General features: G+C 37.9%; 2 protein-coding genes across 4 annotated transcripts; both read right to left on the minus strand.

Annotated features, from left to right (window-relative positions):
- Positions 1–1,317: 1,317 nt before the first annotated feature.
- On the minus strand, positions 1,318–16,061 carry ccdc142 (coiled-coil domain containing 142). 3 transcript variants are annotated; one of them, XM_051658805.1, is made up of 14 exons: positions 15,746–16,061; positions 15,528–15,651; positions 14,659–14,742; positions 14,360–14,418; positions 14,060–14,123; positions 12,247–13,770; positions 11,062–11,148; positions 10,211–10,372; positions 9,717–9,868; positions 9,492–9,611; positions 7,488–7,602; positions 7,176–7,353; positions 6,270–6,481; positions 1,318–1,900 (listed from the first exon to the last, which is right to left on the minus strand). In XM_051658805.1, exons 2-14 carry the CDS (start codon positions 15,547–15,549, stop codon positions 1,650–1,652), a joined length of 3,030 nt encoding a protein of 1,009 aa, XP_051514765.1. In that variant the 5' UTR covers positions 15,550–15,651; positions 15,746–16,061; the 3' UTR covers positions 1,318–1,649. The 3 variants fall into 3 exon arrangements, with proteins under 3 accessions (XP_051514765.1, XP_051514766.1, XP_051514767.1); XM_051658806.1 differs by lacking the exon at positions 15,528–15,651; XM_051658807.1 differs by lacking the exons at positions 14,659–14,742; positions 15,528–15,651.
- An 861-nt stretch (positions 16,062–16,922) lies between these two features.
- LOC127418222 (histone RNA hairpin-binding protein-like) lies at positions 16,923–21,599 on the minus strand. Its single transcript, XM_051658681.1, has 8 exons — positions 21,251–21,599; positions 20,215–20,340; positions 19,767–19,871; positions 19,561–19,623; positions 18,654–18,803; positions 18,060–18,209; positions 17,857–17,974; positions 16,923–17,688 (listed from the first exon to the last, which is right to left on the minus strand). Exons 1-8 carry the CDS (start codon positions 21,304–21,306, stop codon positions 17,629–17,631), a joined length of 828 nt encoding a protein of 275 aa, XP_051514641.1. The 5' UTR covers positions 21,307–21,599; the 3' UTR covers positions 16,923–17,628.
- Between the last annotated feature and the right edge of the window lie 1,898 nt (positions 21,600–23,497).

A 23,497-nucleotide genomic window follows, 5' to 3' on the forward strand; every position in this document is an offset into this window, starting at 1 on the left:
CTGTCCCCAGTAATGGTAATGCCAAAGCACTGGAACACTGAGGCCAACTAATCTGTATTCAAATGACATGCCACCAGACAGTAAGGTGTGCTCTGTGGCCATAACTCAGCCGAGGTGCGGGCCGGGAAGGGGGCACATAACAATGGCCACGGGCCCCTTCCTGCCAATCACACATTATCATACATTTCCCAGGTGTGCGACGGGCCTTCTGGGGAGCAAATGATATTGGAAAAATTCATCATACGTCTCCCTCGCAGACTTAATGGTCAATTTAAATTAATTAATTGTGAGGGGCTGGGACTGGTCAGTCTGTACTGCACTCCTGCACTGAGGTAAAGCCACCCAGAGTAAGTTTGGAAGTAGGTGGCATGTAGATGTTGTACTTTGAGTACAATATTATGCTTTATATGTGTCTGGACTGGTGTTTCAAAGAGAAAAATAGTTATTTCAGTTGTATAAAGGGCTTGAGTTTGGGTTCAACACTTTAAAATAACTTTCATTATTAGTACTTACAAATATTATGACACTATGTAATGCTTAACAGATCACAGGTTATGTACATTCAGATAGAAATGTCATGCAACTAAATGAAATATAATTTATATGCATTCTTTTTTGAATGCACATGAACTACTGAGATGTTAAGCATTATAAAATGTTTGTCAATGACATATAAGGCCTAATGAATCTGAAAATTATAATGAAGTGTTGATGCATATCATATTTTCAAGTTAACACATTACTGTGAATCCTTTACACCAGAGACAGATTCACTTGGTGCATTTATCTTAAGATAATATCTTCATAGGGCTCAAGCAAAGAGTTAGTGAGTGAAGAGAAACCGAACTGAAAAAAATAAAACATATAAAATGACATATTCTCCATGAACATTTCTTTAACTAATTAGCATAAACAGTAAACTTACAGCGTTGTATACAGCTTTAATAGGTCTCGATATTCCACAGTGGGTTTTTAGTTTTATTTTATCAATAAACAGCAAATATCAACACTCAAAAAGTCCATAACAAAGTGTGCTTAAGTGTCAATCATGTTCATGGTATTTTGTCGCCACCCTTCGGTCATAAGCGGTATTGCACTCATCGTTTAAGAACAATAGACCCACATAGAAACTGATAGACCTCTATGCTAAAACGCTGGCAGACTGAACATATATATATATATATATATATATATATATATATATATATATATATATATATATATATATATATATATATATATATATATATATATATTGTTAAACTAGAATAGAATAATTAAGTACTATATGAATTAGCAATTTATTTATTTATTTTTTAAATGTGTATATCTAAAACATTTTGTTATTTTCAGTGTTTATTCAAAAAGGCATTAACAATGACACAATTGTGTATCTTGATGATACATTGCTTTTCACAGAAAATACAATTGCTACAACTGTAAAATCAGCACAGAGCTTCACATACTAGGTTACTTTATTACTGGCAAGAATGTCTGGCAAGAAATTTGCACTGTTTGTTGGCCAATTATGGTGACCATCCCGTTCTTATAAACAAACTAAACAACACAGCTGATATGAATGTAAAATCAAGGTAGTCTTTGTGAAAGTCAACAAGTAAAGACAGATATATCCTCTCTGGTCATTCTGATTAGGGTTCCGATTTTGTGAAACACTGCAGAACTGGGAGCTTCCAGCGGGATCCGCTGTGTATTCTCAGATCCAGCCATTCCTGCTGAGCTACAGCCAGGTAAGACTCAGGTGCGGTGGAGGTGAGCAGTTCAGGGGCCATGGAGCTCTCGGCTTGGGTCAGGGCCTGATGGCATGCTGCCTGTATGTCCATACTCTCCAGGTTATTTAGACTGCCTGCAGCCTGATCCATCACCTGAGAACCGTTTGGACCTAAGAGAACACAACACAGTGTCGACTCAGCACAATTACACACTACTACCTTTGATTACAAAGTGGATTGCTCCTGTAGTTTCTGATCACCCTGTCTGGTATATATTTCTACTAGCATAATTGCAATTAACTTTGCAAACATTTTGTTGCTACAGTTTTATTGTGAATGCCACAGTAGTTATATTAGCCATGTAACAAGTGACAAAGTACCAACTTTCACGATGCAGTGGTGCACTGTTTTTAATACTGTAAGACTTCACAATGTTTAGATTTCAAATGCTTGAAGCAGGCCGGATGTGCTCTGATGGAGAGCCAATTAGTTTAAACAGTCCAAGAACCACATTGTTCCTCCTTGAAATGCCTTTTTGATGCACTTTGTTAGTATACTTTCTATTACATTCAGGCTCAGAAATTTCTGTTGAGTTGTACTTGCAATGCATACTGAATCTGATAGATGACAAACCAAGTGGTGCATTACTGCCACCTAATGGTGTGGAGTTACAAACTAATTGATGACAGAAATAAAAGTTGGTGGATTTTATAACTTGGAAGTCTAGTAATTGATTGTGTAGATTTGGTACACACCAGATTAGAAGGTTTACAATGTTCTGAAAGATGCTAGCTTGGTTCCACTAGTGAGCCTGCCACCTACCTAGACAGTATTTTAAAGGGATACTTCACCCAAAAATGCCAGTTCTCTCATCATTTACTCTCCATCATGCCATTTCAGATGTGTATGACTTTCTTTCTTCTGCTGAACACAAACAAAGATTTTTAGAAGTATATCTCAGCTCTGTAGGCCCATTTCAATGCAACTGAATTGGTCAGAACTTTGAAGGTCTAAAAAAGCACATAAAGGCAGCATAAAAGGAATCCATAAGACCCCAGTAGTTAAATCCATGTCTTCAGAAGTGATATGGTAGGTATTGGTGAGAAACAGATCAATATTTCAGTCCTTTTTTACAATAAATCTCCACTTGTACATTCACATTCTTATTCTTTGGTTTTTGCTGATTGCATTCTTCGTGCATATCACCACCTACTGGGCAGGGAGGAGAATTTATATTAAAAAGGGACTTAAATATTACTCCGTTTCTCACCCAAGCCAATCATATCGCTTATGAAGACATGGATTAAACCACTGGAGAAGTAGTTTATTTTATATAGCGCCTTTCCCAAGCTCAAGGTCGCTTTACAATTAGCATATTTCATTGATACAATTAGATTGATACAAACACACACACACACACACACACACACTCACACACACACACACAAAATATATCAAGACATCAACATCAAGTATCTGTTACATCTGAGATGGTAAGCCAAAATGAGTAGAAAAAATATATGTTTTTAGTTGAGACTTGAAAGCAGTTAAAGAGGAGATATTGTGAAGATTGAGAGGTAGTAAGTTCCACAGTTTGGGAGCAACAACACAGAATGACCTACCGCCCACTGTGGCCAGTTTAAATCTAGGAAATGACAAAAGACCAAGTTCAGAGACACTGAGAGACCAAGGTGGGAGATATGGGTGAAGCAAATCAGACAAATAAATTGGGGCAAGACCAGTTAAAGCCTTAAATGTTAGGAGTATTTTGTATTTAATGCGAGATGCAACAGACAGCCAGTGGAGATCAAGCAGAAGAGGTGTAATGTGATCAGAACGCTTAGTGAAGGTGAAGAATCTTGCTGCAGCATTTTGAACATATAGTAGCCTAGCAATGCTTTTATTTTTTTAATTTTTTGGTTAAGCCAACATTGCAATAATCCATGCGTGATGTGATCAATGCATGTACTAGGGTTTCAGCATCAGCCAAGGTGAGAGAAGATCGGAGGCGTGTAATATTCCATAGATTGAAAAATGCATTTTAAATGACAATTGGAATATGAGAATGTAAAGAAAGAGTTGAGTCAAATAGGGCACCAAGATTACAGACAGTGTGGAAGGGCTTGACATGAACCCCATCAACCCCATGTCGATGCAGAGGTCCAAATTTTTACTTGAGCATTAGTTCCAATTAACAGTATTTACATTTTATTTGTATTTAGTTTGAGGAAATTCATGAACATCCATTGTTTAATGTCACTAATACATGCAGTGGGTGAAGCAGTAGGAGAAGGTGAGTCAGAGCTGGCGGTAAGGTAAATTTGAATGTCATCAGCGTAGCAGTGAAAGTTAAGGCCATTTTTACAGATGATGTGATCAAGTGGGAGTATATAGATAATGAACAGTAATGGTCCAAGGACTGAACCCTGTGGGACACCTTGTGTGAGGGAAGCAGTGGTAGATTTATACTTCTGTATAGTAATGAAATATTTTCTATCAGTGAGGTAAGAAGTAAGCCAAGTGATAGCTGAACCAGTGATGACAATTTCAGACGAGAGATAAGGATATCATGACAAACAGTGTCAAAGGCTGAGCTTAGATCAAGAAGAAATAAAATATCTGTAGACCCAGAATCCACAGACAGGAGGATGTCATTCACCACTCAGAGAAGAGCCATCTCAGTGCTGTGTGATGTGCGGAAACCAGACTGGTAAGGTTCATAAAGATTATTAGAATTAAGTAAAAATGCAGTTGAGTGGCTACTATAAGATTTTAAGATAAGAATGGCAGATTTGATATTCGCTTGTAATTATTTACATTTAAAGGGTCAAGACCAAGTTTCTTAAGAACTGGTGTGACAGCAGCTGTTTTCAACTCTACTGGGACTGTGGCAGAGGCTAGGCTACAGTTTATCAAATGCGAAATAGTATGAGATATGAGATATCCGAAACACACATTTTTAGAAGAGAGGTGGGAGCAGGGTCAAGTTGACAGGATGTAGAATTAGATTTCACAATTAGATCACTAAGAGCAGAAGGACTGGATGGAATAAAAGTGGACAGAAAGCAATTAGAGTGGGGTGGCACTGACCCAGTGTGAAGAGTATGTGAGGTATCAGTTGTGAAAGACAAATAAATAGATTTTAATTTGTCTGTGAAAAACTGAAGAAAGCCATTCACAAGCTCATCAGAGCCAGAGACAGCATGTTCAGGAGGCTTAATGAGTTTGCTTACAGTTTTAAAGAGTGCCTTAGGTCTGCATATAGAGTTATTCATTAAAGAAGACAGATATGATGAGCGTGCGGCAGTTAGAGCAGACCGATAGTTAAGCAGGTGTTCTGAGTAAGCCAAAGAGTGGACAGTATGTCCAGTTTTCCAGTACAATCTTTCATGTCAACGACCTGCAATTTTAATAGCCCTGAGCTCAGGAGTGAACCAGGGTGCAGCACGAGTTGAGGGAACCAGCCTGGTCTTGACAAGGGCATGTTTCTCAAGTGCTTTAGAAATAACATCATTATAGATAGAGCAGACCTCTGATGGACACTGAGATAATAAAGAGTCTGATAGAGGGGAGGCACATTTCAGAAACAGAGAAAGATATGGAGATTAATTTTATGCTTCCTTTTTGTTTTGGGAGCTTCAAAGTTTTAGCAACCATTCACTTGCATTGTGAGGACCTACAGAGCTGAGATATTCTTCTAAAAATCTTTGTTTGTGTTCTGCAGAAGAAAGATAGTCATACACATCTGGTATGACATGAGGGTGAGTAAATGATGAGAGAATTTTCTTTTTAGGGGGGAACTATTTCTTTAAGGCATCATAGATGCCTTTGCAACCCAAAGGCTAAGGCAGCTGCCTAATCAGTTAATGGTTTAACCAACAGCGTTTCTGTATGCATGTACGTCTTGAGGAGAGTGGTCTAAAGACGGTCTTAAAGGCACCATAGTTTCATCTCACCTCCATACATGGCCTCCAAAGGCAGAATTTTCCACCTTTCGGACACAAGTTATGCTGCCCTTCAAGACACATTGTTTTGTCCAAATTCTAAGGCAGCATCACATGTAACATTCCTAGAGAAGACAATCTCACAATGGATCGAGTCAAGATCCAAGGAAAAATTCTTCCAAGGTTGTGGATGAGTTGAGAGAAATGTTCATTATAAATATATTTCAATAGTGAACATTTTCAATAAAAAGTAGTTCAATCTAATTTAAAAGTGTCTATTTATCCAGTATTTGTGTATGCTACGTATTTATCGTTTTGTTTAGTTGAGTATTGTGTCATTAGCTTAGCTTGACGATGCTAATGTCAAACTCTATTGTAATCAATTGTGAGTCGAGTTTCAAATGCGCTTTTTGTGTGGAAAGCAAAGTTGCTACCTATGAAGATCGTTCCAAAGCAGTTGCTTATGAGGTTCCATGTAGTTTTGAATGTTGACCTAGAATGCAGAAGCCTATTTAGCAAATAGACAGCAAGGCAGCTCACTAGGGTTTCAAACAGAGCTACTGTAGTCTCATTACTTGCTACATAAAGTACTCACAGCAGTGTCTAAAGGGCTCCCAGCCACGGGAGGGCAGGTATGGTTTGGCCATAGGCTGCTGCAGCAGACACACTATAGCATTATCCACCTGATGAAAGACACGCAGTGACAACAGCTTCTGATGCAGCTCCTCTGACAGACTGTACTCCTCTGAACGAATGAGATCTCGAATCAGATCAAAGTCCTGCTTCAGCTGCAGAGCTCCCTGAATACTGGTGTAAATGAAGAATTCAAGTAAATAAACAGTGAACACGAGATCATAACAGAATGGCTGCATCCAAAAGCTAAGGCAGCTGCCTTGATGCCTCACTGCCCAGTTAGTCAATGATTTAAGAGGCATTGTTCTGTGTATGAAGGCACTTCGAAAGGACACTAGTTTCAGTCTACGTCCATATTAATCTGGATAAATTTGAAAATGGTGTTTTCGTTTCGAAATGCTCTCCGTCCACACTGTCATTTTCAAACATTTTCCAGAAGTTGCACGTCCACATTGAAACATCTGAAAACACTTAAATCCATTTATTGCGCATGCAAAAAAAATATAATAATAATAATTTAAGAAGCGTGGTCATGGCCAGGTCTAAGTGGGGGCTAGGAGGGGCAGAAACATCTGACGCCCCTGCCCTGACTGACAGCGAATCAATCAAGGGCACTCCGCCCTCCGGACTGATGACAAAACAATCAACGTTTTAATCAACGACCAAATTGCATTTGATTTTGGGATTTCAAAGGCAGTGAAGGATGCATCTATGCCACCTTCAAAAACTGACCAGACGAAGCCATCTCAGTAATCATAATGTGACGCAAAGTAGATTCAGACGTTCCTTGACGCCTTCCTCCATATACAGCCTGTGAAGGCAGCTTTGGGACACATGAACCAGTATGATAAGTCTAATATAAACCCACCTAAACTTGATTTTCTGTTTGAGGATGTGCTCCATCCAGGCCTCCATGAAGGCAGTCATGGCCTCAGTTAGCGCAGGGATACGAGCATCATCAGGCAGAGGCTGCACACTGTTCAGCACCTGACCAATCACACTCTGGGCTGCACATGCTGCATAATCACTAGGGCTACTGGGCAACTCTGAGAAAAAAATAAATAAATAGATGCACAATTTCACCAAGCAAAAGTTCGGAACAGGATTTAAAAGGACAACAAGCACAGACACAATCATATTTATAGATGTATCATTGCATTTTCATTACTTGTGTCTGTACCTGTTTTGTAATTGATCCTCCAGTGCTTGGCTGATGGCATGGTTTGTTCAAAGATCTCCACAGACATTCTCTTACAGTCCAAAGAAAACATCCTCAAGACGAGATCAGAGAATGCCTACAGTATCAGACAGACACAGTAAGTCAAACTACATACTATCTGCATGAAGATACAGCATTTTGGAAAAAGGGGTCCTTATCATGCATTTTCATTATTTTATATTTTCCTTGATTTGCACTTATAATGTTAGGGGAGATTTAGCACTAAAACTAGGGCAGGGTATATAAAAATAACGTGTTAAAAAATGTATGCAATTATTCATGTCCACGGACCGTAAAAAGGAATATTTCCACCATCGGAGCAATTCAAGCTTGAAGTACCACCTGTTTTCAGCAGGGGGCAGTAAGCGAAACTCCAGTTGTTTAGGCAATGTGCAGCTATACAGAAAACAAACCACACTCAGGCTTGCTTGACACTAGCAACAGCATAAGGTCAGAATGCTTTCTTGCATTCAAAGTACACAGCTGAAAGGAGTGCAATTCCGAAGGTAGGGAGATGTGTTTTTCTAAGTTTCAAACTACGTTTAACCTCGACACAGCAACCTAAAAACGCTGTTTATGATGCGACGCACCCAAAGTGAGAAGCTCCAAAAGTGTCCATCTGACACATATGTACATAACAAGCCTTAGAAATTATTTAAATATAAGTATTTATAATTATTTAATAATTATACTGTACTGTATATTGAATTATTGTTATAGTGTCTTAGATAATATTTCTATATGTGATTAACTGCGATTAATTAATTGCCATAACGTGATTAATATGATTTAAAATTTTAATCGATTGACAGCCCTAGAAAATATTAACTTAAAAAACGAAAATCAAACACAAGGCCCAAACTATGACGTTCAATTGCTATTTATTTAACAGATATAATAATCAACAAAACCAAAACTGAAGTAAACTTAAAAGCAAAAGATTTTAAGAATCGATTTTGGGACTTTTTAAATGAAGATTGTGAAATCTATATTTTTAAACAGCCATAACCAAAACAGTCAAAATTAAGTTTATTATGACTTTTTCCACCTCTCTGATCTTTAGAAATAAAAGTGTTGTTTTGTTGCTACTGTGCCTTTAAGACTGCTATGTAAACATTGGTCATGTGAGCATGTTTTCTCATATATTCATCTGTCTGACGTCAGCAAGTTGCTGAAAGTTTCACTTCAATAAATGCTCTTTTTGGACTTTCAGTTCTGAAATACAACATGTTTTCATAGTACATCAAACCCTTATTTTAGAAAATCAAGGAAAATTCAGTCACATGATATGACCCATTTAAAGGAATATTCTGGGTTCAAAACAAGTTAAGCTCAATCGAGAGCATTTGTAGCATAATATTGATTACTACAAAAAATTACTTTGACTCGTCCCTCCTTTTCTTTAAAAAAAAAGCAAAAATCTGGGTTCCAGTGCGGCAATGGAAGTGAATGGGGGCCAATCCGCAAATGTTAAAATACTCACTGTTTCAAAAGTATAGCCACAAGACATAAACAATATGCATTTAAACATGATTTTAGTGTGATAAAATCAATTACAAACCTTTTCCGTGTAAAGTTATAGCCAATTTTGCAACTTTGTTGCCATGACGGTGTAATGTCAACAAACCCTAAACCCCTAAAATGACGATTTAAACAACTTTACAGCTCAAATAATTCATGAGTTTTAACAGTAGAATTAATATAATTGCTTTAATAAAATTGTAAGTTTCACATTTCTGCCTTTAAACCCTTCAAACAATTGGCCCCATTCACTTCCATTGTAAGTGCCTCACTGTAACCCAAATTTTTGCTTTTTTTGAAGAAAAGGAGGGACGAGTCGAAATTAGTTTTTTGTGGTAATCAACATTATGCCACAAATGTTGTTGATTGAGCGTAACTTGAACCTGGAATATTCCTTTAAGGAAGGTTCAGCCAAAAATGTCTAACAATAACAGAATGTCTCACTTGTAGATCCATGACTGCCTGAGAGAGTGATGCTGTCTGATGAATTATCAGAGGATGAACTGAATCTCTGCTGACAGCTCCAGTCAGCTGGACCAGGCTCTCCACTGAGTCCTTGAGATCCTTCCAACAGAGAAAAACAAGAATGAGAAAATACATATCCTCCATTCGTGTATCTGCATGGACGTGAGTATACAAAAATGCATTACAGTATAAAGTCCAACGTACCTTAAGATCTCCTTGTGTGACCAACAGGAACTTGCTGAGGGACCAGGAGGCCAGAAATTGGTAAGCTTTACTCATGACCCAGAAGGTTGAGGACTGAACAGTAGCAACAGACCTACACAACAATCCCAGAAGGCTATTGGATCCACCGTCACCTGGAAAGAGACCAAGCACATTACAATAAAAGGAATAGTTCAACCAAAATGATTTGCAAATGCACATACTCAAACTTGGCATCTTTTTGGTGTCAATGACTCCAAATGGCATTAGTTCTCACATGTCTCACAACTGAAAGCGACATGCCAAGTTTAAATATGTGAAATACATTTGAAATTTCAAAGCTACACTGTAGGGGAAGATTTTCAGTGAATAACGACTTAAAATTCAGTATGTTACACAAGACCTTATTCACCTTGAGAACCTTGAATAGTATCCTAACTTTTTTCACCCAAAAGGCGATAAAAATGAAAACAGTGTCCAGATCAGAGGTTGAGTACCTGACTCCATGTCTGGGTGTTGTAGAAACTGAAGAACAGTATGGAGAGGAGGGAAAAGCTGCAGGATGTGATCCATAGTTACAGTTCTCACTGCAGATCTTTCCTGCTTAACTGCAGGAACACACTTCTCTTTCAAGCCTGAGCCCAGTGACAAACACATCACTGAAATACAACAGGATACAATCCAAATCAATTTCATTTCAATCCATCAGTGTTATAAACAATGCAGGACTTAACAATACGGGTGTCCCACTGGACTGGGGCCAATGTGAGAGAGTTTTGGGCCAGTTGATGGAACTGCCACTTACACTAAATCTAACATTTGTAGATCTTGTAAATGTGTTCTTATGCTTTGCAAACTTAAACACTTGGATTACTGATGTATTAAACATTGTTGTTGCAGATTCTGCTGATTTAAACTTATCACCAAGGTAACATTATTTAGCTGGCCAACATAGATGAAGTTTTCGAAATTGTAAGAATAACTAATTTGAAGGCATCAGTTATAATGGGTTGAAAATTACAAACCAATCAGTAATGATTTGCATTGTATGTCAGTGCACTCAAGCAAAGCTAGTTTTTTTTTGTAAAGAAATCTTAGCATTTAATGATAAATACGAATATTATTCCTGGCACACAGACATGCCAAAATAGTGAAAATGTTGGCAAGGAAAGTAGAAATCTGAACTACTGCCCTGACATGACTAGCACAAAAAAAGCATTATCATTGAGTCCTGCAATGAAAAACTTTCAAAGGACTACTCTTACTCTGTCTGAATGACTGGATCATTTAAAGAGATACCATATAGATTTAAAGAGCTAAACATCATAATCTGGTTAATAAAACTCACTTTCGTCCCACTGTGTGAAGGCAGCAGTAGACAAAATATAAGAGCAGAAATTGCTTAAACTTTCTTTACATTCTTCAGGGATGTGATCTAGGAAGATTGTGAGAAAGGAATGAGAAATAATTGTTAAAACATTTTTTCTCTAATATAAAAAGTCAAATAAAAATAAATAAATAACTGAAAAAAGTATAGACCTATAATTATTGTCATAATATAGAGCTGTTCAGTCATGAAGTCAATTTGTAGGCAAACCGGGAGGCTGATTCGCCATGGAATCCCGCAGGAATTTCCTATTGGTTTTTAGAATATGGTTTTTCAAAATTACGAGTAAAATAATATCTGTGGTGTAACTAACTTGAAGAGACTTTTATGTTTTGTTCTAGAACATGAATTACACACAGTCATACCTCAACTGTGGATTTTGAAGCTGCTGTGTCTTTTAGAAATGTATTTTGCTAACCCGTGCTAAATAAGGACTACAACCATCGTCCACTTTGTAAAGCACGTAGCTCCCATGCTCATGGTAGTTGTAGTCCTTAATTAGCATTTGTGATAGCAACATGCATTTAAAAAACAAAGTAGCGTCATGATTAACACTTGGAAGTATGACTGTGTAATTAATGCTCTAGAACAAAACGTCTCTTCAAGTCTTTTTAACCACAGGCCTGATTTTACTCACAAATTTAAAACTGCCATTATAAAAACCCATAGTAAATGTCTTCTAGGAACTCATGGCTCAAAAATGCTAATTGCCTTCTGGGGTTTTGGACCACAACCTGAACAGCTGTATTGGTTATTGACCATAGCATAAAAAGAAATATTTTGTTATCTATATCATCCATCGGCCGATAATTGTCTGCTTGGCCAATTAAAAGAATTGCAATCTTCCCCTTGTTTCAGATAAATTATATATATATAAATTGTGAATTTTTAGTAAATATAATAAATATAGCAAAATATGTATTCATTTCATTTCAACAATTTTCTGTATGTCATTAAATTGTACTTTAAACTGTATATATAATCTTATCAGTCATCTCTTGATATCTGCATTGGTCATTGAAAAATCCATAGTGGTCAACCACACATTAGCATTACATACCGTATTGAACAGAACATCTTTTCAAAACACATTTTACATGCATTTATCTGACTTTGCATACTTAGACCTTATTGCAAATCCAATACCTTCAGTATAAGAGTGTCTGAGCCATGTGACCAAAAGAAGCACCATTTCATCATTCCACTGGTTGATGCTACCCAGAGTGCTGTTGTTTGGCTGGTAATAAAAGTGTTTTACAGCTGCTTTAGCAAATTCTCTCCATAGCATTTGCTTATAATGAGTGAAGAGCTTCGCGCATGCTTCCGACTTCCTGACATCATTTGGGACCACATTGTTTGTCCTGGAGGTCATTCTGGGTCTGTTCAGTAGCCTTTCTTCTTCTTCAATGGGAATATGTGGAGCCAAAAGATTCGTTGAGGTCACCAGGGCTTGAAAGAGAGTATCGAGACACTCTCTGTCTCGAGAAATAAACGAAGAGAACAGAAGATTCGAGGACCAGAGGGTGTGAAGGGGCTTTTTGGGCAGCTCACCAGCATCAGCCTGATGTTTGAGTTGTACTGTATGTATATTAATTGTGGGTGATGTGTGACTATAGAGTTTAGGGCATTCCAAATGACCCCTCGGCTCGCTGGGGCTGTTCGCAACATAGAGGAGGTTACTTTGCTGTGAAGTCCATGTGTAAAGTTGCTCAGCTGCTTTTTGTGCTTGACTCTGAGCTACAATCATCATTAGCTGCTCAACTGGGAATGTTTTAGGACTGACACCATTCCGAAAAAAACTAGAGACAAACTGCAAACAGTCTGGCCTAAAGACAATCTGTGAGCTCCAGGGAGATGTTCTACCACTACCCCTCCTGTCTTCGACAACCTGGTTGTACAGCTCAACCGCACACAGAAGATCGACTAAAGCATCTCTAGGCACGCGATCCAACTGAGCTAAGGCTAGAGCAGAGAAAGCGGTGTAAATACAACGCTCCATTAACTGCAAGGCCTGGAAGCCCAGCACCTGGAGAGTTTGCCGCATGGAAGCAAGGGTCGCCACACAGCTGAAGAGAACTCGGCGAAGCAAGGGGTCGGAGCGAGCTTTGGCCCAGAGCATGTCCCAATGGTTAAGGTGAACTTGTAACTCCTGGCACAAGGATCTAAGGCCGAGGTTCCACATAGAGTTGGGCTGCTCCGCAACATGACCCTTGTCTGCCAAGAGCAGATGTGTCCTCTCCAACACCATGTCCAGTTGACCCACAAAACAGGTGGCTACTTGCAAGCGCTGGGCGTATTCGTGGAGAAAGATCAGCTTGGCTCGCTGCTCCATCAGGTGTTGTAGCTGGCAGTAATGCTGGCTGAGGGTTGCCATCTGAGGCTGGTGGTAAAATTCGCCCTCCACAGAGGAAGACGGACCTGTAACACAGCCAAACAGCATGCCTCCCGACGCAGGATCTTGCAGGATGTGGCACTGAGATCTGAGGCTTTGTAAAGTTTGCCCAAGGTGCTGGATACGCCTAGAGGAACAGGAAGTGATGCTGTCCATCTCAGAGTCCCAGCTGCCATCTTTGGTCTTCTGCCTCATGAGCCACATGGGGTTAAAACGGGTCCGGAACAGAGCCTCTGCCTTCTGCAGAGATTTGGTGAAAGGGCCCTGGTACCAGGAAGCTGGAAAGGAACAGGGAGACAAAATATGAAGAAATAATTTAGTTTTTAATTCAAAGAAAAAGTGTTGCCTCTAAAGTACAATAAAATAAACTGTCACTTTCCATGGATAGGTTACAAAACAGGACTTTTAACTCTTATGTATGTATGTCACAGTGTATATACATATACAGAATATATATATATATATATATATATATATATACATATATACATACACGTTTTTTTTTTTTTTAAGTAATGGGACACCATTTTATAGCCTATTCATGGAAAGGTCAAACTCAAAACCTACCATCACATTTATCATTTGAATTATATTCCTCAGGAAGTACATCTGAACAGTCACTTTGCCTTCTCTATGGAATAAAAAACATAAAACGTACCAGATGAACAACATTATATCATTATACATCCGTGATGATGCTTTGGCTCATTTCTAATTTGTATAAAGGTCTAAAACATTCACACCCACATTTAATGTGGACTTTCAACTGCTGCTGAAAAGTGATGATGAAAGTACAATTAACATAAAACCTTTATATTTGAATCAATCAACCAGTATGTATGAAAATGATATGGCATTGAGTTTTACCTGTCCATTATCAGAAAGTTGAGGATCAGGCCTGACAGCGACAGGTGTTTCTGTCTTGTCTATTTGGGTTCAGAATGAACAAAATGAATAACACAAGCTTCTACTGTACCTCTATACGTGTATGAACAAACAGACCCTAACATACTGACAATGTAATGATCAAAACAACACTGTTTTAGGTGTAGTGTTCAGAATCTAATCAACCTTGAGAATCCAGTTTACAAAGCTGATATCAGTGACATTGTGTCAGTCTCCTATTTTAACAAATTTTAAAACTGATTAAAAAGTGAGAGTGACACCTGCTTGTGTGTGTTTGTTTGGATTGTTATCAGTCTGTCCCTCTTGAGAACTTCCTGAAGAGTGAGCCATCTCCAACCTTAAACCTACCACAATCACATCATGTACATGTCATAAAACAAAATATATATATTATTTAAAGAAATAGTTCACCCAAAAATGGAAATTCTCTCATCATTTACTCACCCTCATGCCTTCCCAGATGTGTATGACTTTCTTTCTTCTGCAGAACACAAGCGAAGATTTTTAGAAGAATATTTCAGCACTGAAGGTCCATACAATGCAAGTGAATGGTGACCAAAAATGTTGAAGCTCCAAAAAGCACATAAAGGTGCATAAAAGTCATCAATAAAACTCCAGTGGTTTAATCCATGTCTTCAGAAGCAATCTAATTGGTGATGATCATGATTTCAAGCTTGATTACACTTCCTAGTGCTTGATGCATATGCAGAGCGATAGATGGTGCTAGAAAGTGTAATCGAGCTTGAAATCATTATCGACCAGGGCACTGCTGATGTCATGATTTATAGTGAAAATTAGTTATATTTTGGATTGTTCTCATCCAAAAATCTATTTGATCGCTTCTAAAGACATGGATTAAACCACTGGAGTCGTATCTTACTTCTGTGCTGCCACTATGTGCTTGTAGGAGCCTCAAAGTTTTGGTCACCATTCACTTGCATTGTATGGACCAACAGAGCTGAGATGTTTTCCTAAAAATCTTCATTTGTGTTCAGCAGAAGAAAGAAAGTCATACACATCTGGGATGACATGAGGGTGAGTAAATGATAAGATAATTTTCATTTTTGGGTGAACTATCCCTTTAAAAAATAATTTACACATAAAAGCAGTACACCCTGGTACTACCTACCATTCATTTTCGCAGATCTCATTACTATGGTAGTTGGTAGTTGTCAAACTTAGTGTGTATTGGCACTGGCAGCCATCAAATGTATATACACATGTCATATTCTTGACATGTTTTGTTAGCAACACTCATATAAGAAGAATTTAAAACACATGATTAATACCTGTCCCTCATATGTTATAACACTACAACACAAAACAAAACAGAAAATCACGAAATACCTGTTAAGAAACCAAATGAAACCGTCCTGGTCGTGATTTAATCCAGTATTTAGTTTGGAAGTCTATCCCTCTGTCTGTGTCCTCCATCATATTACACAGATGCTAACAGGCTAACTGTTGTTAACTATCCAGTATCCATGTAGTGGTGGTGCTGTTAGTCTGCTAATAATAACAGGTTAGTGACAGTCACTCATCAGTGCACATGACGGAGCCCGCAGTCGATCTCTATTACTGGAAAACACCTATTTTAAAGGGTATGTTGGTGGTTAGTTTGTTAGATAATCCTCCTCAGTTAAGAACACACTGTATACCAGATTTAGCCTAGCTGAGGAGATAAGAGCCAATGAGGAGAGAGTTCTATCTCTTGCTCAAAACCTAGTGAGCGCACTACGTAGGCAGCAGCGTTTATGGGCACCGTTAGGTGCAAATTGGGGGTCAAGTGCATTTTTAACATCATTTATCATTTAGGATGACCAAAAAGACCTCTCAAACCTGTGAAGCCCTAATATGCTGTACGTGCCTTTGAAGCCCATCAATGCTGTTTAAGTAGTCAGCTCACTAGGTTTTGACATTTGAGACAGTCAGTTTCTCTCACTTGAAGGTTTGATTTTGAAGGTGATTTTGGATCATTGGATCACCACACATTGGACAGTTTTACTCATCAGGGTTCCTTGACTTTTTCAGATTTTAGTGATTTCTGGATAAGAGCTTGTTTAATAATTTCACGCTCAAAATATCATTTGTAGAAAATAAAACAATTTTAAAAACTGAGCATCGATAAGTTTATAGGAGACTTTGGTTTATATCACTAGACATTTACATTAATTTTTAATTTTCTATTAATTTCCATTACTTTCCCAGGCGTTGAAATCACAATTTTAAAATTCCGATATTTCCAGGTTGTTTTTATGGCAATGGAAACCCTGAATCAAATTTACATAACAGATATTACTTATTCATTAAACTGGGATGATACTCAGTAGAACAATGTGACAACATATCACTCAACATATAGCTATATTGAATGATAAAACATTGAACATCTGGGATTTTTTGACAACCTGGACATACATTTCTAGGACTTCGGAAAATTTAAGACAAAGACATGAAGATTCTGCACTATTTCTAGGTCCCTAATTAAATGTGAAAGCAAATTTGAGACACTAAGCATGTTAATTCCTTTGTACAAAAGGTTTTTTCTTTTTTTATTCAATTTGATTCTAAGGTCTTGAAACATCCTTGCATCTTTGGTAATTTTGTAATACAACAGTCTTACTCCTTTCTGCTCTAACATTATGAACAAGACACTAACATGATGCAAAGCCAAATTAACACATTATACAGCATCTACTATATAACGAATGTACAATTACAATCTATGTACAATGTGAGGCACTGAAATGACAACTATTGGGTCCTTCCAACTTAATGTTTATTTTCCCAGTTAAATAGAAATGAATAACAATCAACAAAAGCAATATAAAAAAAACAACACCTAAAACCATACACTTATAACACTGGAAATTTAATAAATTTGAAGAAGGAAAAAAGAAAAGAAATTTGACTGATAAATAAAAAGTGGATGTCCACGGAGCATCAAAAGGTTTACTACCGTACAAAATTAATCAATTTAAAAATATACACATTTACATTTTATTTTGCAAAGAGCTAAAAGTAGTAAGTGGGGTAAACATTTTGTATTCAGTGATAATGACAAACATTCTCTTGAAGAAGTTGGCAAAACCTGTGTTATCAAAAAACACCATAACCTGTCAGAAGAACTGTACATTAACAATCAAAAACGAACAGTGATACGAACAGTGTATTAAAACAGTTCAGTTGCTCAGTTCTCTCGTAGAGCATCAGGATTTTGATGAAGGTGCTTACAACATTTCAGCATCCTCAATTTTCATCATCTTTTTAGGAGTTCCTGTAAACGAGTCCTGCAAAACAAGACGATTTACCTGTTAAAGAAATCCAAACAATGAAAAGAAATAGCAAAGATCCCTAAAACATTAATGAAACTTTGTTTGTTTTCCTGACACCTAAAAGGTTTAGGTCATACTGCACCCCATCCCATTTGTGAACATGCTTTAAATTAAGCAATTTACCTCTGGCAAAGACAACGATACTCCACTGGATGCTGGATTCTGTGACTCAGTCTCTGTATTCGCTGAACACTCCACATCCAACTCAAAATCCATGATTTCCCCAAGGTCAAGCTCATCTCTGTTAAAATCAGTCGGTTCATTTTCAACATTCATCTGAATAGGTTTTCAACAAAAATGTTTTTGGTGGTTATAATGAAACTCACATCTGCTGCAGCTCACTTCCCTCTTCGGCAGGGGGGTCCCACTTGTGAAGACGGACCCGCCACAGTTTAATCTGCTGATCCCAGGAGCGCCGGCTGTATTTCTTGAACTTGTTTGGAGTCTTTGGATGGATACCTGGCTGTCTCAGATGCCTAAACAGGGGTTAGAAATAGTCTTACTGAAACTTAAAGGGGTAGTTCACCCGAAAATGAAAATTCTGCCCTCATTTACTCACCCTCATGTTCTTCCAAACATGTATAACTTTCTTCCGTGCAACACAAAAGGAGATGTTAACAGGTATGTTAACAGTCTCAGTCAACATTTACTTTAATTGAATCTTCCCATACAATGAAAGTGAATGGTGACTGTGGTTGACAATGTGCCTATTAACAGCTTTTGTTCCACAGAAGAAAACCATACAGATTTGGAACAACATGAGGGTAAGTAAATGATAAAAGGTCATAACTGTCCTATTTAAAACACATCAACAATGTTTATTATTGTTGGTGTCCAAGACCTCTTATTTAATCTAAATGAAAAGATTTGATGAATATACATAGCCTTCTGTTCTTCTACCAATATGCATTCTCACTTACTTGGGCACTTCTTTTATGTATCTGTCATAGGCGAGAGTGTTTTTCCCATAGTTGATCTGTTTTTGTCTTCTCATGAGTGTGGCCTCATCTGTCTCCATGTCACCTTTAGCAGAAAAGTCTTTGGAGTCTCGTGAGTCTCTGGAGTCCGAACTGGGGGAACAAGAAATTCATGGTTTACAACCAAAGCAAAGACTGATGTCCAAAGGAGACAAATGTTTCACACAAACCGATAGTGTCGCCCCAACCTCATGCCAAAGGTTGAGGCCAATGCATATTAACCTTGGGTAGGAAAACATAACAAAACTTCACAAATCACCTTTAATTAAAGGAATAGTTCACCTGAATATGAAAATTCTCGGTACTTACCATCATGCCATGCCAGATGCGTATTCCCTTTTTTCTTCTGCAGAACACAAAGATTTTTAGAAGAATTTCAGCTCTGTAGGTCCATACAATGTACGTGAATGGTGACCAAAACTTTGAAGCTCAAGAAGTATAAAAGTAATCCATACGACTGCAGTGGTTTAATCCATGTCTTCTAAAGCAATCTTCTAAAGTATACAAGCTTGAAATCATGATGACCAAGGAGACTGCTGATGTCAAGATTTATAATGACAAAGGAGGAATTTTGGTCTGTTCTTACTCCAAACCGATTGGATTGCTTCAGAAGACATGGGTTAAGCCACTGGAGTCATATGGATTACCTTTATGCTGCCTTTCACCATTCACTTGCATTGTATAAACCTACAGAGCTGAGATATTCTTTTAAAAATCTTCTTTTGTGTTCCGCAGAAGAAAGTCATACACATCCGTGAAGGCATGAGGGTGAGAAATTGAGAGAATTTTCATTTTTGGGTGAACTATTCCTTTAATCACAGAAAGAATAACATGGTTTTTAATCACAAACCTTCCAGACGAGGTTTTTCTATCTCTCTGAGGAAAGTCTGCAGCGAGAATCCTTCTTCTATAGCTGAAAAATGTGGGTACCTCTGATTAAAAATGTATCATGGTGATCAATTATGCCTGTAAAATTATATTTGCCAAGAAACACAACACTGTAAATATATTAGAGTTTAAATCACATCCTGTAGCCAAAATCGAGAGGCAACTGACCGATGCATGTCGCAACGGACACTTCTACGCATTTCCTCTGCCTCCACCTCATCGCCCCAGTTCTTTATCCTGGACACAGGTCCTTCACTCTCAGGGGTTGTAAAACTGCATGAAAAAAATTACATTATAACAAACATCTGCTGATCTTTTTTTTTTAAATCATCATTAAACATAACTGTTAATGCATGTGATGAGATTAGATTTCATTCAAATAGCAAAGAGCTTAGAATTCATGTTGCTCTTCTGGACTTTCAAGAGTTTAGATATACAAGTACTCTGAATACACGTTATTATATTTAAGATACAAGCTATTCCAAATAAATGTCAGCCACAGTACTTCAGAACAATTCCAGTTGAATCTCTTGAGGAATACAAATGATTTGAAATGCAGTTCAAAACACTATTTAAATCATAGAATAAATAATGAATGAAAAAGGGGAAACTTTACATGTCTGGTCTGCGTGAGCTCTGTGATCTTTGGTCTTTGCCAGACTCTTCATCACCATGTGATCTTCTCAAACTACCATCTGCTCCGCGTTTCCTACAATGGGACCATCTTGAAGGGTCTTTGTTCCTGTAAGACATGTTGACATGCATTTGAAACACCAAAGTATGTAATCTTACACTTAACGTTTTACATGCAATTGTACAAGAAAATGAGCACATGCATTAGAAATGAGCAAGTACACTGATAGCTGTGCAATGCTCAAGCTAATCGTTTTAATAGGCAATTGGCCAAAACAGTGATCTCATTCACTTCTTTATAAAAACCTCCAACAAGAAATCATCATTTCTCCAAAACAACCAAACATGACTTACAACTAAATTAAACTTTAATCGTTTTAAAGAGCAACAACAACAACAAAAATGTTGTCAACACTCAGGACTGCTCATTTAGTGCAAGACCCTTAAAATCGCAAAACAGGTTGTATATTTGAAATCATTGATGTGTAATGCAGTTTTAGGAACTAAAAAGAACATTTACTATGGCACAAGGTATATGGAAAAAATTCTAGACACTCTTATAGCGCTTATAATGCCATGTTCTGAACACAATACAGAAGACTGGCGGGAGAAACACACCTCAGTTCCCAGCTGCATCACAAGTCTGTCAATCTGAGAACTGAATATACAGTAAAAAGCTAACTGAGCGAGGTAATGTAGTTTGTAGAAGTACTAAGTAAAGTCTAGACACTCTTATAGCGCTTATAATGTCATGTTCCGAACAACAGAATACAAAGGACTGGCGGGAGAACTTTTACAGCACAGTCATTAGCTGCATATGTCTGTTACAGTTATAAAATAAGACTACACAGTTATAAAACAGACTTGATTTAAGGAAGAGACAACACACATCACAATAGACTAAAAAGGTGCACTAGCAGACAATACTAGTTGTTTTGCTATGCTAGGTGCACCAAAGTCTGAAAAACATGAGAACGAACATACATACAACTGTCACTATACCTTTTATTGATTCTTACCCGCTTTCCTCAGTCTTGTAATCATTTTCGTGTCTGTATGTTTGGTGTTTGGACATTTCTAAAGGTGAAAAAATGTGTAACCACACGAACGAGCAGCTCCCGGGTTTGGATTAAATCGCGCCAACGTCCCACAGTGTACGTCAACAGCGAGATCACATGACAGCTTGGGCGGTGCTCATGACGTCCTCCATTAGAGATCCGCCCATATGTGCTGATTTGCAAACTATACGCTTGAGACAATTTGTGTTAGTCTATGACGTATAGATCTTATAAACTGTGCTAGCGCGTATTATGACGTATCCGCTTCTTTCTTCTTCTGTTGAAGAGCTTAAAGGCGGGAATACAAACTAGCAAGCTTGAAGCCTCAAACCCTCCATTAAAAAAATTTAATGGTTTAAACCTCATTATTTACTATAGCAAATCATTTGGACAATGAAAAATTCATCATTGCTTTTTGTTGTTATTGTGTCAATTCAAACATTCAGGTGACAGAGTATGTTTAATTTCCATACACTTAGAGTAGATCCTCCTCAAATAATAAACGCATGTTAAAAAAAAAAATAAAAAACTTGAAATGTTAAACTAATTTAATTAGCCTACATTTTGTGATAATGTGATCTACATGTCTAAATGCATATGGACATTCTCTTCAAGATTTGTCTAATTCAGCAACACCCATAACATAACAGTAGCATAAAAGTTAGCATTTTTCCTTGCAGTCTACCAAGACAAACATTTTCAGGAGAATGGGGCCATGTTCCTGCATGACAATGCCCCGAAATGTCCACAAAGCGAGGTCCATAAAGAAACTATTTACGGAGCCTGGCATGAAAGAACTTGACTGGCCCGCCCAAATCCCAGACCTGAACACCTTTGGGATAAAAACGGAACAAGAATGTTTCCAAATATTTAAGATTGAAGAGACCAAATGTACAAGGTTTCTTATCTGCCATCTGAAAATTAGGGGGTACCAACATCTAGTAGGCAACTTTCTCAGAAGAGTGGATAAGCTATTTAATGGCTTTTCAGCACTGTTTATACATTAAATATATGCAAATATGGGGCCTGGGTAGCTCAGCGAGTACTGACGCTGACTACCAGCCCTGCAGTTGCGAGTTCAAATCCAGGGTGTGCGGAGTGACTCCAGCCAGGCCTTCAAAGCAACCAAATTGACCCGGTTGCTAGGGAGGGTAGAATCACATGAGGTAACCTCCTCGTGTTCACGATTAGTGGTTCTTGCTCTCAATGGGGCACGTGGAGAGTAGCATGAACCTCCACAAGCTGCGAGTTTCCATGGGGTCATACACAGCGGGCCACGTCATAAGACGGGTGGATTGACTGTCTCAGAACTGGAGGCAACCGAGACTTGTCCTCCACCACCCCGAGGACCTACTAAGTAGTGGGAATTGGGCATGCCAAAATGTAACACCATTGTAGTCAATTGTATAAAATATGCCTTTCATGATAAATGAACCCTTTTCATAGACTGTGATGGTACATTTCCTTAAGTGTAAATCTAGCAAACTTCAGGTTTTAGTATTTGCCATCAATTCTCTTCTGAATAATCCATTTCTCTATTTTTTTTTTTTCCTTCATTTGGAAACTTGGGGAAGTGACATTTTTATTTTGCTGTTGAATCAAATGGGGAAGCAGAATTTGCAGTGGTCTTCCATACATCACTTTCAGTGGGGCACCACTGGATCAACCAACAGTGGATCATATACAAATTAAAGTTGATTACAACTCTGGGAAACTCACCTACACACACTAAACTGGACCCCAAGAAACATCAAATTACAGTTGTTTTAGATTTGTCCGCTCATAGAAATAAAAGAAACAGTGAAATTTCCATTTTTACTTGCAAATCTTAGAATGGCATTACATTGTTTATGTCCATCACATGGATATACATATTCATACTATGTTCAAGTTTTATACATAGTGCTCAATTCAAACTTGAGGGGAACTTGCACTTGAATGCATGACTTCTGACTCATGTACACTGGGATCAAACCACTTAACACTAATCTACAGTTCCACAATTCAGTTCACATTGTTCCCCTTGCATGAGTACAGTCTTTGTAAATGTTTAATAAAAATATTCATTCACATTATGCTATTGTATACAGAACAAAGCTTCCAGAGCTCAACCAACGTCACAATTTGAAATGCTTCCCACATTATGAATACTTCATGTAACACTCAGCAAGAACCGTTGCTGTTTGAATGCTCCTCATACATCTTTCC

This window comes from Myxocyprinus asiaticus, chromosome 27 (genome assembly GCF_019703515.2).
Source record: "Myxocyprinus asiaticus isolate MX2 ecotype Aquarium Trade chromosome 27, UBuf_Myxa_2, whole genome shotgun sequence".
Taxonomy (NCBI): Eukaryota; Metazoa; Chordata; class Actinopteri; order Cypriniformes; family Catostomidae; genus Myxocyprinus; species Myxocyprinus asiaticus.

What these genes read in the sequence shown, in the direction of transcription:
- ccdc142 (XM_051658805.1), bottom strand. Translation starts at nt 15,549, where the DNA reads ATGAGATCTGCGAAAATGAATG. An exon ending in ACACCCAGACATGGAGTCAG is followed by an intron (nt 9,869 to 10,210) that starts GTACTCAACCTC and finishes GTCTCTTTCCAG; the next exon opens with GTGACGGTGGATCCAATAGC. An exon ending in GAGGATCAATTACAAAACAG is followed by an intron (nt 7,354 to 7,487) that starts GTACAGACACAA and finishes TTTTTTTCTCAG; the next exon opens with AGTTGCCCAGTAGCCCTAGT.
- LOC127418222 (XM_051658681.1), bottom strand. Translation starts at nt 21,306, where the DNA reads ATGTCCAAACACCAAACATACAGACACGAAAATGATTACAAGACTGAG. An exon ending in TACAAGACTGAGGAAAGCGG is followed by an intron (nt 20,341 to 21,250) that starts GTAAGAATCAAT and finishes CATGTCTTACAG; the next exon opens with GAACAAAGACCCTTCAAGAT. An exon ending in GGAAGTGAGCTGCAGCAGAT is followed by an intron (nt 17,975 to 18,059) that starts GTGAGTTTCATT and finishes TGATTTTAACAG; the next exon opens with AGATGAGCTTGACCTTGGGG.